Here is a 13,141-nt window from a genome sequence, read left to right on the forward strand (position 1 = left end):
GTCGGCGGGCCGGGCGCTCATCCGCAGCCCAAGCATTGCCAAGCAGACGTGGGGAGGCGGCGGGCGGCACCGGAGTGAGTGTGCGCGCCCCTGGGAGCTCCCCTCCCCTCCCCCACCCCGCCCAGCCCCGCCCCATCCCCATCCCCCGCCTTGAGGCCTCGGTCCGGGAGTTTGGCAAAGTTTGACCATGGCGGCTCCGGGAGGTCAGGGCTGGCCGTAGGGGGTGCAGCACCTGCCCAGGGTTGCGTGTGCGTGTGTGCATGCGTGTGCATGTGTAGTGCGCGCGCGCACGTGTGTGTGAAGCTTGTAACTTTGTGGAGAGCCCTAACTCCCCCCCCCCAACCCCTGGCCCCTGACGGCGGCTTCTCCCAGCCTAGGGGACCTTGGGACATTCCTTTCCTCTCCTCTGCTGACCCAGACTCGGGGCTCCCAGGCGGCGGGGTGCAGCCCCGGAAGAGAGGACAAACTTATAGCGGTGCGACCCTGTTGCCCACTCTGGGCCCCAGTTTCTTTCCCTGTAAAATGGGAGCATTGATCCTTGGCTTCCCTGTCCAGCTGGGTCTGAGAGGCCAGGGCTGTGGGAATGGACATGTGGTTTTATCATCTTCAGCCTCTTCCTCCCACCCTCCTCCCAGTTTGTGCGGGGGCGTGGGGAGGCCTTTGAGCTATTTTTAAAGCCTGTTGTTCCCTGCCTTCCCCTTTGGGCTTCAGTCCCTGATGAGCCCCTGCCAACGTCACACCTTTGTAAGAGCTGGCACCAGCCAGCTCTGGTGTGACCCCCTGGGACAGCGGCTCTCCGAGATACCAGGGCACAATCCGGCCCCCACCTGCCTCCCTTGGCCAGCTCCATAGGAGGAGGGGGGGCATACAGTAGGAAACAGGGTTCCCCTTGGGCATCCCCTGCACATTCCACCTGGCAGGGCTCTAGGGTCCAGGGAAATGTTGGCCTGAGGGATCAGGCTTTCCCTTTCCTGGAGAAGCTGGGAGGAGGGCCCTGTCCTTTTCCAGGCCAGAGTGGCCTTGTTAATCCCAGCCTCTCCCTGACCTCCCTGGGAACCTGGGAGTGGGATTAGGAGGCTGCAGTCTTTAACTCTGCCTGGGGCAGCTAGTTGAGACTCTTAGACTATCCACCTTTGGGCCTTCTACCCCCCCCCCCCCCCCCCAGGTAGTGGTTGTTTGCTTCTCAGGCCACAGCCTTGGGTGGGTGAGCCATGCAAACAGACTTCACAGAATTCTGGCACAGAGCCGCTATTTGTATATAGGCTGGAGTGGGTTTGATGCCCGGCTGGGAGGAAACTAAATAGGAGAGCTGTTTGGCCTGGGGCACAGAGAGAGGGCATCATTCTGTGTGTGTGGTGGGGCTGGGGGCACAGGGAGAGAGCATCATTGTGTATCATTGTGTGTGTGTGTGTGTGTGTGTGTGTGTGTGTGTTGGGGTCTAGGGCACAGGGAGAGGGCATCATTGTGTGCGTGTGTGTAAGACAATTTTCTAGGTGTGTGATTTGGTGTTTAGAGAAATGGGAAGCAGCTAAGCTCATGTCTCAGCCCTGTCTACCACTTAGATGACTTTGGACAAGTCCGTTTCCTCCTGTATAAAATGAAGAGATGGGACTGGCTGCCTCTCAGCTCTCATCCAGCTGTGTGATCCGATAAATGACTGTGCTGTGTGTCTGTGTTTGGGAGCTGGAGGGCAATGTCTGTCTTCTGCTCCCCCACTTGCTTCTATCTGATTTATTATTTGTCTTCCTGCTTCTACTATCTCTCTCTCACCTGTATTTATCCCCTAGCCCTGTATCATCTCTCTCTTTGTCTCTGTTTCCATCTCTCTGTGCCTCTCTTACTGTCTCCTGCTTAAAAACACCCTGCTTGTTTTAGGATCAGACTTAAAGCTGAAGTGACCTTTGCAGAATCCTGGTCAGGTAAACTAAGGCCTGGGGAAGAGAAATGAGTTACTCAGGGATACCTAAGTCAGTTAGAGAGACAGGCTCAGAAACAGATCTGATTAAAAACCAGCATTCCTTCTCTGACATCACCCTGCTGTCTATTCATTTTCTATTGTTTTTTTTTAAGCCCCTGTCTTTTTTTTTTTTTTTTTTTTAATTAATGCATTTTAAAACACTGCCACAGGCAGGGGCCTGGAGCTGGGAAGACCTGGGTTCAAATCTGGACTCACATACTTCCTAGCTGTGTGACCCTGAGCGAGTCACTTAACCCTGGTTGCCTAGCCTTTGCTTCTTGGAACTGACAGCAAGACAGAATAAGGGTTTAAAAAACAAAACAAACCAAAACATTGTCACCCTTGTGACAAAGTACAATTAGGCAAACCACACTGGTTCATTGACCTTGCCTGTGGCCCATCACCTTTCCGCTGGAGGAGTCACAGATGGACCAAAGACTAGAATCAAAAGAGAGATCATTTTCCTTTTAATTCAATTTATCCCCCACCCCCTCCCGAAACCCTCTGCTAGCAGGCCTCCACAAGGGAGGGAAAGCCATCCTGTCCTGAGGCAGCCTCCTCTCCTCCTGTCACTCCTCCGAAGTCAGGAATGCCACCGCCTTTCTTGATCAGGCCTGTCTGTAGCATCTTTTCTGCCACTACTTGCCCCCCTCAGTCTCATTTGCTGGAGCTGAGCCTTGAAGGTATCTGAGGAGTCTAAGCCTGGGAGGCCCAAAGGGGAGGCTCCAGGCAAGGCATGGAGACTGGAGGTAGAAGATGTCAGGAGGAATGGCAAATAGGCCATTTTGGCCAGATGGACTTAAGACTACAGAAGTGGAAGGGGGCTCCAGATTGAGGAGGATTTTATTTTATTTTAAAACCCTTGTCTTTTATCTTAGAATTAATACTAAGTATTGGTTCCAAGACAGAAGAGCAGTAGGGCCAGGCAGTGCAGGTTAAGTGACTTGCCCAGGATCATTAGGAAGTGTCAGAGACAAGATTTGAACCCAGGACCTCCCGTCTCTAGGGCTGGCACTCTAGTAGCCCCTCGTTGTCTTTTTAATTACTTGCTTCTTGGCCTTAGCACTGGTTAATTGCTTTTACTGGTTCTCATGGGCAAAGGGGGAGAGACAACTGTATCTGGATCTGGAGAGGAGAAGAAATGATTGAGTTAAAAGATCAGTCAGTCAGTAAATATTCATTCTCATCTGCTATGTGCCTAGCACCATGCTAAGCCCTGGGGATACAAAGAGGCCAAGGACAGTCCTTGCCCTTTGGAACCTCAAACTATAGAACCGAGGCTGCCTTGGGTTGTTCATTCAGCAGACTAATAAAATCCTCCTTTTTGTAGAACTTTATTTGAAGGACTTTCTTCTGTAGAACCTGTAAGGTAGGGGTGAATCTTGTTGGTCCCATTCTACAGATTAAGACTCTGAGGGTTAAAAGAAGTACAGAAAAGAGACTTGGTCTGGTAGCCAATAAGTGCCCCCGACAGGACTCAAATCCAGCTCAGCTGGCCTAAAGGGCCATAGATTCTGAAACGTATGATACCTTAAGGGTCATCTTGGCTGGGAACTGTCTTGTTTCCCAGCCAAGATAAGGAAACAGGCTCAGAGGTAAAATGACTTGCCCAAGGTCACAGAGTCTGATTCTTCTTTTTCCTGCCTCCCATTTGTGTTTTTAAATTTCATTTTTTAAACCCTTCTGTCATAGTATCCATTCTAAGACAGAAAAGTGGCAAGGGCTAGGCAGCTAGAGCTAAATGACTTGCCCAAGGTCACACACAGCTAAGAAGAGTCTGAGGACTGATTTGAACCCTGGTCCTCTCTATCCACTGTGCTACCTGGCTGCCCCAACATCTCTATTTTATTAAATGCCACCTACCCACAAAGGAGTTCTGTGTATATCTGAGGTCTGGGAGATCAGGGTTGAGAGGGGGTTACTAAATTTTATCCTACATTAGTTTGTTCCTTCCCTTGGGGCTCAGAGCTTCGTAGGACCGGTTTAAAGCTGGCCTGAGGAAGGAGTTGCTTTCATGTGGTTTCCATGGTTAGACTAGGAGCTCCTTGGGGGCAGGGATTTTTAAGTTTATTCTTTTTTTTTTTTTTTGGCCTTTGTATCCTTGGAAAGAGCCTCATAATCGCTGATTGGCTGACCAAGGACCATTTAGGAAGACATTCAGAATGTTGGGGCGGTGGGGGGAGCTCAGGGGAAGGAAATTAGCCAGATGCGGTGAGAGCGAGCTTGGGGCTCAACCTGGGGGCCATAGGCCCCTCCTACCACCAGCAGAAACCCCGGTAGGCCTTGGGTTGTTTCATAACATCAGAGATCCAGAGTTAAAAGGCAATCTAGGCCAACCCCCAAACCCTCATTTTGCAGATGAGAAAGCAGAGGACTAAGGCCTCTGCGCCCCTTTCTTCTCCTCCCTGGTGCACCGAGTCCCCAGGTGCCCCTCAGATTCATCTTTAATAGATACCATTGGGTCATCCTGATGCCCAGAACTCTTACATCTCTCCCTATTGCCTGTGACCAAGTAAAATCACATCCTGTTAGTTGTCATTTGAGACCACCCTCCCTTTGTAGCTACCACCACTCTTCCCTCCATCCTTTCTTTTCCAGCCAAATATTACTGCCCTCAGGATGGACCCTGTGTTTTCTCAGCTCTTTGCTCATGCCTTACACAGACACAGAAGATTCAGGAGTTCTTCTTCCTTGTTTCTCTCTTAAATTCCTGCCTCCATCATAGTCAAACTGACATGCCACCTACTCTAGGAAGCCTTTCATCATTCCTCCCTGACACTGATTCCCCCTCTTCCCCCTAACATTCTTCCCCCTCGGACTGCAGACAATCTTTGCCCGTGTCATGTCCCACTACTAGATTCCTAAATTCTGTGAGAGCATCGACTTAGCTGAATTTTACTCAGACTAACAAGAGTTAGCATCTAAAGAAATGCTTACGTGGAATAAAATTGTGGAGGAACCACTGAGATCCTGGCTGTGGCTTGTGCCCCTTGGAGTTTGTGAGAGGGGAATGCCAGGGGTTTGGCAGAGAGTCTCTCGCGTCCTGGGACGGGCTGGTGGCTGACGTGGCTCCTACCCATGCCCCTGGGGATACAGAAAACAGCAGCTTTTGAACAGACACTAGCATTTTGTCCAGGGAGACAGTTAATATTAGATCTGACCTCGGGTCACAGTTGTAACTGGCCCCAATTATCCTCAGAGTGACTTCTCCGTTCCCTTTGAGGAGAAAGAGAGGAAAGCCCCTAGAAAACAGAATGTCGGAAGGATTTTGGACACAGATATTGTCAGAGCTGGGGGTGGATTTTGGATGCGGATTGTCAGAGAAAGGGTCTTAGGACAGAGAACCTCATTGCTGGAAGAAGTCTTAAGACATAGATGAAAGCTGAGGAAGGAACCTTAAGACAGAGAATGTTGGAGGTGAGATCAGAGAATAGAATAGTAGAGTGAAACATAATGTCAGCTTTGGGAAGGGGTAACTTGGGTTTGTGCTTGGGGCAAGGGGGCATGGTAGAAGGAAAGGGAAATAGAGCTTCCCATCCCTAAAGTGAGGGAAGAATCCCTTCTTTTAAACTGGCTCTTGGGAGAAACTTTTGGTGGAGGGCTTCCCCAATCTGCTTATTCCTTGAGCAGCAGCCCAGACTCCCCCTAGGGGCCCTGCCCATTTGAAAAGGAAGGAGTCAGGTCTTCCCATTGCCAGAGCTGAGGAGTCAAAAGTAGGACCATGTGGAGTATGGGGCCATTGCCCTCATGTAAGGTGAGCCAGAAGGCTGAGAGTGAGAAAGAAGGACCCCCAAATTAGACTCTCCAGTGGAGCCCAGTCCCACAGGATCCCAGCTCTGTAGCCAGAAGGGACCCCAAGACCATTTTGTCTAGCCTTTTTATTTTTGCAAATGAATACAAGAGACCCCAGGAGAAGTGACTTGCCCAAGGTCCCACAGGTCCTCAACAAGACAGTCTGAGGGATATTGAGCCGCCAGATGACTATTCTTTATTTTTCCCCAGCTATTCTCAACCACCCTTGGGGCTATGTGAGGGAAGGCTCTATCCTGCAGTTGGGTCTTATGAGAAACTGCTTTTTTGCTGTGCTCCTTAGATAGAAGTAGTGATAATTAGATAACACATTTAGCTCATTTTCTTCCCCCAGTGGCCCCAAGACAGGTGGCATTATTCCCATTTGACTGATGAAACCGAGACAGTTATTTGCTTAGGGTTTGAGGCAGAGGTGACACCATATATATATAGACTTGGTCTCTAGGCTCTCTTCTCTGTAGTTTTTCTGCAGTTGTATATTCCCTCCTTGTCCTAGCAATTTGGTTTAAGGGAGTTAGAATAGATTTCTAAGGTGTCTCTTGTCTCTGACAATGTGTGTTCTAAGAGCCTTCCCAGCTCTGGCATTCTGTACTCTAAGATTCCTTCTAGCTCTGACATTCTGGGTTCTAAGTTTCCTTCTAGCTCTGACATTCTGGGTTCTAAGTTTTCTAGCTCTGACATTCTGGGTTCTAAGTTTCCTTCTAGCTCTGACATTCTGTGCTTTAACTTTTCTTCTAGTTCTGACATTTTGTGCTCTAAGTTTCTTCTAGCTCTGACATTCTGTGCTCTAAGTTTCCTTCTAGCTCTGACATTCTGGGTTCCAAGAACCCTCCCAAATCAAACATTCTAGTTAAAATTCACGTTAGCTTCTTGGATGGGAAGAGACAAGGTGTGCTTGCATCCCACAGGTGGTCCACTAAGGGAGTTTTGGACTTCCCGTCCCCTTCAGTTGCTTTTCCAAGAATCTCCCCAGAGTCAGGGACCTTTCCATTCCATGGATGATACTCACCCCTGCAGGGCCCTGTATTGAGTCCTGACTCTCCAAATTGTGGGTGGGATCAGAGATGAAAATGAGAATGGACAGATCTCATTAACATCTGCCTGGGTATCAACTTGAGGCAACAAGTTAGATGGAGCATATGGTGTGTCCTCATTTAGCTTCAGCAGCAGGTCATCTGTAAAATGGCAAAGTTAAAATAGCACCATCAATCCTGACAAGTGTCTCTAAAAATAGGCGCAGCTTGAATGGGGGCTGTGGAAAGCAAGGGGGGCATTTTTCTGATGGGTGATATTGGGTCTGGCATTTTCTGGGTAATTCTGGGCTCATCCTGAAAAGTGATGACTCTTGTCTTAGAGAGTTTGAAGGCTAGAAAGAGCCCCTCTTTGATATGGAATCATGATGTTGCTGGATGGATGGGCCACCATTTGGAACCCTTGGCCTCCTGAGGATGGAGGAGGTGAGGGGCTCTGAATCACATTTGATTAGGCAAGTCTCCACTGAGCTCTTCCCCCAGGCTGTCCCTTGTGCTAGGTACCCTCAGAAGGTGCAAGCAAAGTATATGATTTGGTCTTTGACCTTGGAAAGTGCTCCATGGAATTGGGATGTCAAGTTTGGGAAAGTCAGGGAGGGACAGAGACAGACAACATGTGTGAGACTGACTTTGTTTTGGAGAAATTTCTAGAAGGAAGACCATCATGAACTGGAGTCCTTGAAGGAGGCTTCTTGGAGATCTGCTTTTAGATGGCAGCAGGAAGAACATTTGCTTTGTAGATAGTCTTCTTCTGATGCTTATGATTTGGTCTCATTTTTGGTATGTCTCAGTTTCTGTGTCTGTAAAATGAAGGAATGGATGAGGTCCCCCTAGAGTTCCTTTCAACTCTATGATGTTTCTCTGACTTAGAACCCTGGAATGAGTCTGGAAAGGAGAATGGGACTAACATAGATCTATGTGTGTGGTGGAAGGCTAGTGGGAGATGATGGTGTGAGGGAGGAGGAAGAGGAAGCAATAAAGAGATGGGAAAGAAGGCTAGTCCTGGGTGAGGCTCAATGGAGGAGGGAACTGAGGCAGGGAGGAGATGTTATGCAGGGGGAGCTGAGATCAGAAGTAGAGGGGAGATATCTTGAAGATGATCTGATTAAGCAAGCCCCAACGATCCTTGTGATCAATGTTCTCCTGATTGGGATTGGACCCTTGACCTGGCTCTGTCAACCACTCTATGGATGTCTTCTGTAAAATACTGGTTTGGACCGGATGACTTAGGAAGTTCCTTCTGTTTCAAAATCTGTGGTTCTCTGTATGTTTCCTATGTAATGGAAGTCCTTTAAGGGCCTAGTATTCCATAGGGTAGAGTGACCCTTCCACAGATATAGATTACATCTCTTCTCAGCTTAGGTAATCTCTGTGTGTTGCTATGTCCCCAACTTTTGTTCACCCTGTAGGCAAACTGGTGATGAATGAGGAGGCATTGAGGCTAGACAGATGATAGGGGAGAGCCCTTCCCTGGGCCTGAACCCAAAGCCTTTTGAGCTTGTAGGACCCAATAGAGCTTGAGCTCCCACGACTGGGAATTTTGTCAGGCTATACTTGCTCCCCTTCCTTTTCTGCTGACCCAAAGCCTCTCTGAAGCCCCAGGGTGTCTTCTCTGCACCAGGTGAATGATGTTGGTAGAGAACATCATAGAACTAAAGCATAAACTCAAGAATAGGAAGATGTGGCCAGATGCTTTAAAAGACCTGTGGGGATTAGTGGACCACAAGCCCTTGGTCAGTCAGCAATTTGATGGAGCCTCAGATCACCACACTCACATCTGTGTGCAGAAACAGGCAGGTGAGAATTCTGCTGCCCTAAAGCATCTTCTACAGTGCTGGGGTGATGTGGATAAGCCAGAGAGCCAAGAGTGGATTATGGTAAAGAGAATGAAGGACCTTGAGAGCATGCTGAACAAAGAAGAGGGAACTCGCTTAATAACTCTTTTCAAATGATTTTGTTGTTGTTCAGTTGTTTTTCAGTCTTGCCTGACTCTTCTTAACCCCATTTGGAGTTTTCTTTGCCATTTCTTTCTTCAGCTCATTTTTGCAGTTGAGGAAACGGAGTTGGATAGGGTTAAGTGACTTGTCCAGGGTCACACAGCTAGTAATTGGCTTCAGCCAGATTTCCATTGTGCCACTGGGCTGCCCTTTTTACATAACTAGCAAGTATTTATTAAGTGCTGACTCTGTGCCGTGCTAGCACAGGAGATGCCAAGAAAGCAGCCCCTGCCCTCAAGGACCTCCCAGTCTAATGGGGAGACAACATGTGAGTAATTGGGCCCCTCCAAAGTAGATGAGGCTAATGGGAAAAGGGAAGTCCTCCTGAAAAAGGTGGGGGTTGAGCCCTGGGAAACCAGAGGTGGAGAGCATTCCCAGCCTGGGAGAAGAAAAGGAACCAAGATGGCGGATGGAAGGTAGTGCTTGAGTGTCCACATGGAGGGGAAGAAGGGAAGAAGGCTGAAAAGATGGGGAGGGGCCTGTTTGGAAAGAGTTCAATGGTAAACAGAGGACTTTCTCTTTGATCTTAAAACCGTTAGAGGACAGCTAGATGAGGCAGATGATAGAGCATTGGGCTGGGCATCGAGTCTTCGTGAGTTCAACATCTGCTTCAAACACTAAATATGGGACCCTGGACCAGGCCTCGGTTTCCCCATCTGTCAAATGGGCTGGAGAAGGAAATGGCCAACCCCTCTAGTATCTCTGCCAAGAAAACCCCAAATGGGGTCATGAAGAGCTGGATATGACTGAAATGACTCAAAAACAAAGGAGGGTTAGGGAGCTGCTGGTACTCATTGAGGAAAGAGAAGGGATTACATGGTCCCATCTGAGCTCTATGGACTATAGTGTAACCTACCTCTGCCTATTTACTGCCTCAGGGTAGGAGGGAGAGAGAGAATCTGAACCATAAAATGGTGAGACAATGGTCAAAAATTGTTTCTACATACAATTTTAAAAATTCAAAAAAAATTAATTAAAAATTAAAATAAAATAAAAATTAATTGATTAATTATTTAAAATAAAAAATATATATTGCAGGGCAGCTAGGTGGCTCAATGGATAGAGTGCTGGACCTGGGTTCGAATCTGCCCTCCTCCTCTATAACTGTGTGACCCTGGGCAAGTCCCTTAACTCTCCCTTGTTTGGCTCTTACTGCTCTTCTGCCTTGGAACTAATACTTAGTATTCAAGGTAAGAATTTAGGGGAGGAGAAAGAAGACGATTATTGTAACCATCCAGGTGAGAAGGGATCAGTGCCTGAGATTAGGAGTTGTGACGGCATAAGATAGGGGAGAGATATTACCAAGGTAGAGGGGTTGGGGTTTGGCCCCTTGATCGTGAAAGGAAGGTCTGGAGGCCCGGACTGCAGGGATTCATAAGGAGCTCTGTTTTGGATGTGCTGAGCTTGAGATGCCTCCAGGACACCTGTTCAGGTGTCTAGGAGATAGCTGGAGATAAATCCAGGAGAGAGACCCAGGCTGGCTACCGAGATCTGAGAGGATAATTGGACTCTTGGGAGCTGATCCAGTCCCCAAGTGAGAGAGCACAGAGTGAAAAGAGCTGAAGACCCAGATCAGAGCCCCGGGGCCCTGCCACAGTGAGAAGGCTGGAAGGAGTACACCAAGCAGTGGGTAGAAGTTCAAAGAAACAAATTTGGACTCACTATAAAGAAGAATTTTAACAATGTTGCCTGCCTGAAAGTGGACTAGATTTGTCTTAAGAAGGAGTAGTTTTGGGAAGCAGATTGAGAGCCAGACATAGAGATGGGACGTCCTGGGTTCAAATTTGGCCTCCGACAACTTCCTAGCTGTGTGACCCTGGACAGGTCGCTAAACCCCTTTTGCTTAGCTCTTTTGCCATGGAACCCATCCACAGTATTGACTCTAGGAAAGAAGGTTGAGGTTTAAAAAGAAAAAGCAGTGGGTTTTTCTTTCTGGAATTCTAAGCCAAGGCTGGGGTGGCCTTCCTTGAATGTTAGATTCTTTGGGGTCGTTCGCTTTTGATCTGATAGAGTCTGGATGAGTTGGCCTCCGGGCTCTCTTCCAAATCAGCTTCTATGATCCCTCCCCAGCAGCAGAGGAAGAGAGTGGCAGCCCTCTTCCCCAGGGGCAGGCAGGGAGAATGAATTACAGGGAGCACGGAAAGTTATTCCAGGAAGGCTTCTTTTCCAAGGAGGGGTTTTGGATCTTTTGTTTGGAAACTGGGAAGTCTGGCAGTTGGGGAGGGATTTAGCTTTGCCCGGTGGGAGAGCGGCAAATGTTATGAGACCGAGGAGGTCATCGGGCGACCTTGGCAAGCGCCTGTTGCCATGGAGGGGAGGGAACGGAAACTCTGTTGGAGAGGGTCCAGGAGAGGATTGGAGGCCCAGCGTATGTGAGAGGAAGGAGAGGAGACAGCAAGGCTGCAGGGGGAAGAGCACAAGAGAGCCCGGGGTTGGGGTCCCTGGATGAAGGCGAGGGTTAAAGAATATTACAGAGGTCCCTGGGCAGTTGGTGCTTTGGAAGGAAACAGGAGATCCTGCTTGTGGTTGGAGAGATGATTGTTAGAGAGAGGAAGAGACCATAGATACAGAGCTGGGAGGTACCATCAACCTCCTAATTTTAACAGAGAAGGAAACTGAGGCCTCAATTTCATAGGTAAGTATTAACAATAGACTTTTTTTTTTTAACCTTTACTGTCTGTCTTAGAATCAATAGTAAGTATTGATTCCAAGGCAAAAGAGTGGTAAGGGCTAGGCAATGGGGGTTAAGTGACTTGCCCAGGGTCACCCAGCCAGGAAGTGTCTGAGGCAGACTTGAACCCAGGACCTCCAGCCTTTAGACCTGTCTCTCCTATCCACTGAGCTGCCTAAATGCCCCTAACAATAGGCCTTTACAATTTTTAAAATTAATTAGTTAAATTAATTAATGTAGAATATTTTTCCATGGTTACATGATTCATGTTCTTTCCCTCCCCTTCCATAGCCAAGGAGCAATTCCACTGGGTTTTACATAACAATAGGCTTTTAACTGATATCTTTTGATGGCCAGCTAGTTGGTAGATTTTCTTATCTATTTAAACATTTTTGTTAATTTTTTTTCCAATCTATTTTCATCCTCCTCTTACCTTACCCCAACTAATTGGAGGAAAAAATTAAGGAAAGCAAATTTTTTTCTTGTGTCACATAGGCATAGTCAAGCAGAATAAATATTTGTGTGGGGCGGGCCTCATTCTTCATCTTGAGACTGTTGCCTCTCTGTTAAGCAGTGGCTGACATGGTTCTGGGCCACTTTCTGGCCTGCTCTGGCCAACCAATGAGCACAAGATCCAGCTCTGACAATGGGTCATTCTAAACTAGATTTTGGGCACATCGCTTTCCCCAGAGCTCAGTGTCTTCACCTGGAAAGGGACGGAGTTGACTAGGTATCCCTTTAAGGTTTTTAGTTCTCCTGTTCCAGGTTCCAACATTCCTTTGAGAAGAGAGAGAAACAGCACAAAGGATAGAGGACAGAAAATTCTTTCCCCAACAGCGTTCAATCCCTTATTCTCAAGGAGTTGGAGGGTGGAGACGGACCGAAGCCACTGCATCATCTTCTGGTATAGCCTCCAGAGGGTTAATTAGATGAATGGGCCACAGCCCATTGTGGCTTGTGGTTCCCAAAGCCCATGATGCCCCAGACTTGCTGGAGACAGCTGCCTGCTTGGTCTTCCTGTCTGTCCACCAGCCCAGCAGGGTGTAAAAACTGAACTGGCAGCTTCATGCAGAGCCTTCCCTATGGGACCCTGCAGGTCACGAGTGGCTATTCCGGGTTAGGGTCATGTAACCAAGTTCCCCGGAACTGAAACAGAATTAAACAATCTTCAGTGGGTTATTGGGGTCCTGTGGAGGGCCAAGGCCAGCCAATTTAGGATACCTAAAAAATAGCATCAATTTAAGCTCACCTCTGCATTATTTTATAATCGATATAAATATAATATGTTTATAATAAATATTGATATAATCAAATAAAAATAATAAAATTGATATAAATATAATATAAAAATATAAATATAATTTATAATATAACTGCATTATTTTATAATTGATCATTTTTTGTTGCTTAATTTTTAAATAAGTCATGGAATAAACTATAGATTTGGAGTTAGAAGAGCCGGCTGCCATTTAATACCTCTATGACCTTGGGGAAATCACTTTATCCCCATGAGCCTCAGGTTACTAATCTGTAAGATGAGGGAGATGATTTCCAAGACCTCTTCTAGCTCCAGGTCTGACTTCCTGATCTTTAGCTATGAACCCATGAAACCTACTTTACTACCTAGAGAGCCATAGAATAAAAAAGGAGATAAATAGATATTTATATAAATAAA

General features: G+C 47.5%; 1 protein-coding gene across 1 annotated transcript in view; it reads left to right on the forward strand.

The window, feature by feature from the left end:
- Nucleotide 1: 1 nt before the first annotated feature.
- The window catches only part of LDLRAP1 (low density lipoprotein receptor adaptor protein 1), a gene marked incomplete at its 5' end in the record, with an annotated part of 41,909 nt that continues 28,769 nt past the window's right edge, over nt 2-13,141 (forward strand). Inside the window, one exon of the mRNA XM_044668731.1 lies at nt 2-74. Within this exon, the coding sequence (XP_044524666.1) occupies nt 2-74 (73 nt within the window). The remainder of the gene's footprint in view (nt 75-13,141) is intronic.

This window comes from Gracilinanus agilis, chromosome 3, assembly GCF_016433145.1.
Source record: "Gracilinanus agilis isolate LMUSP501 chromosome 3, AgileGrace, whole genome shotgun sequence".
NCBI classification, from domain to species: Eukaryota; Metazoa; Chordata; class Mammalia; order Didelphimorphia; family Didelphidae; genus Gracilinanus; species Gracilinanus agilis.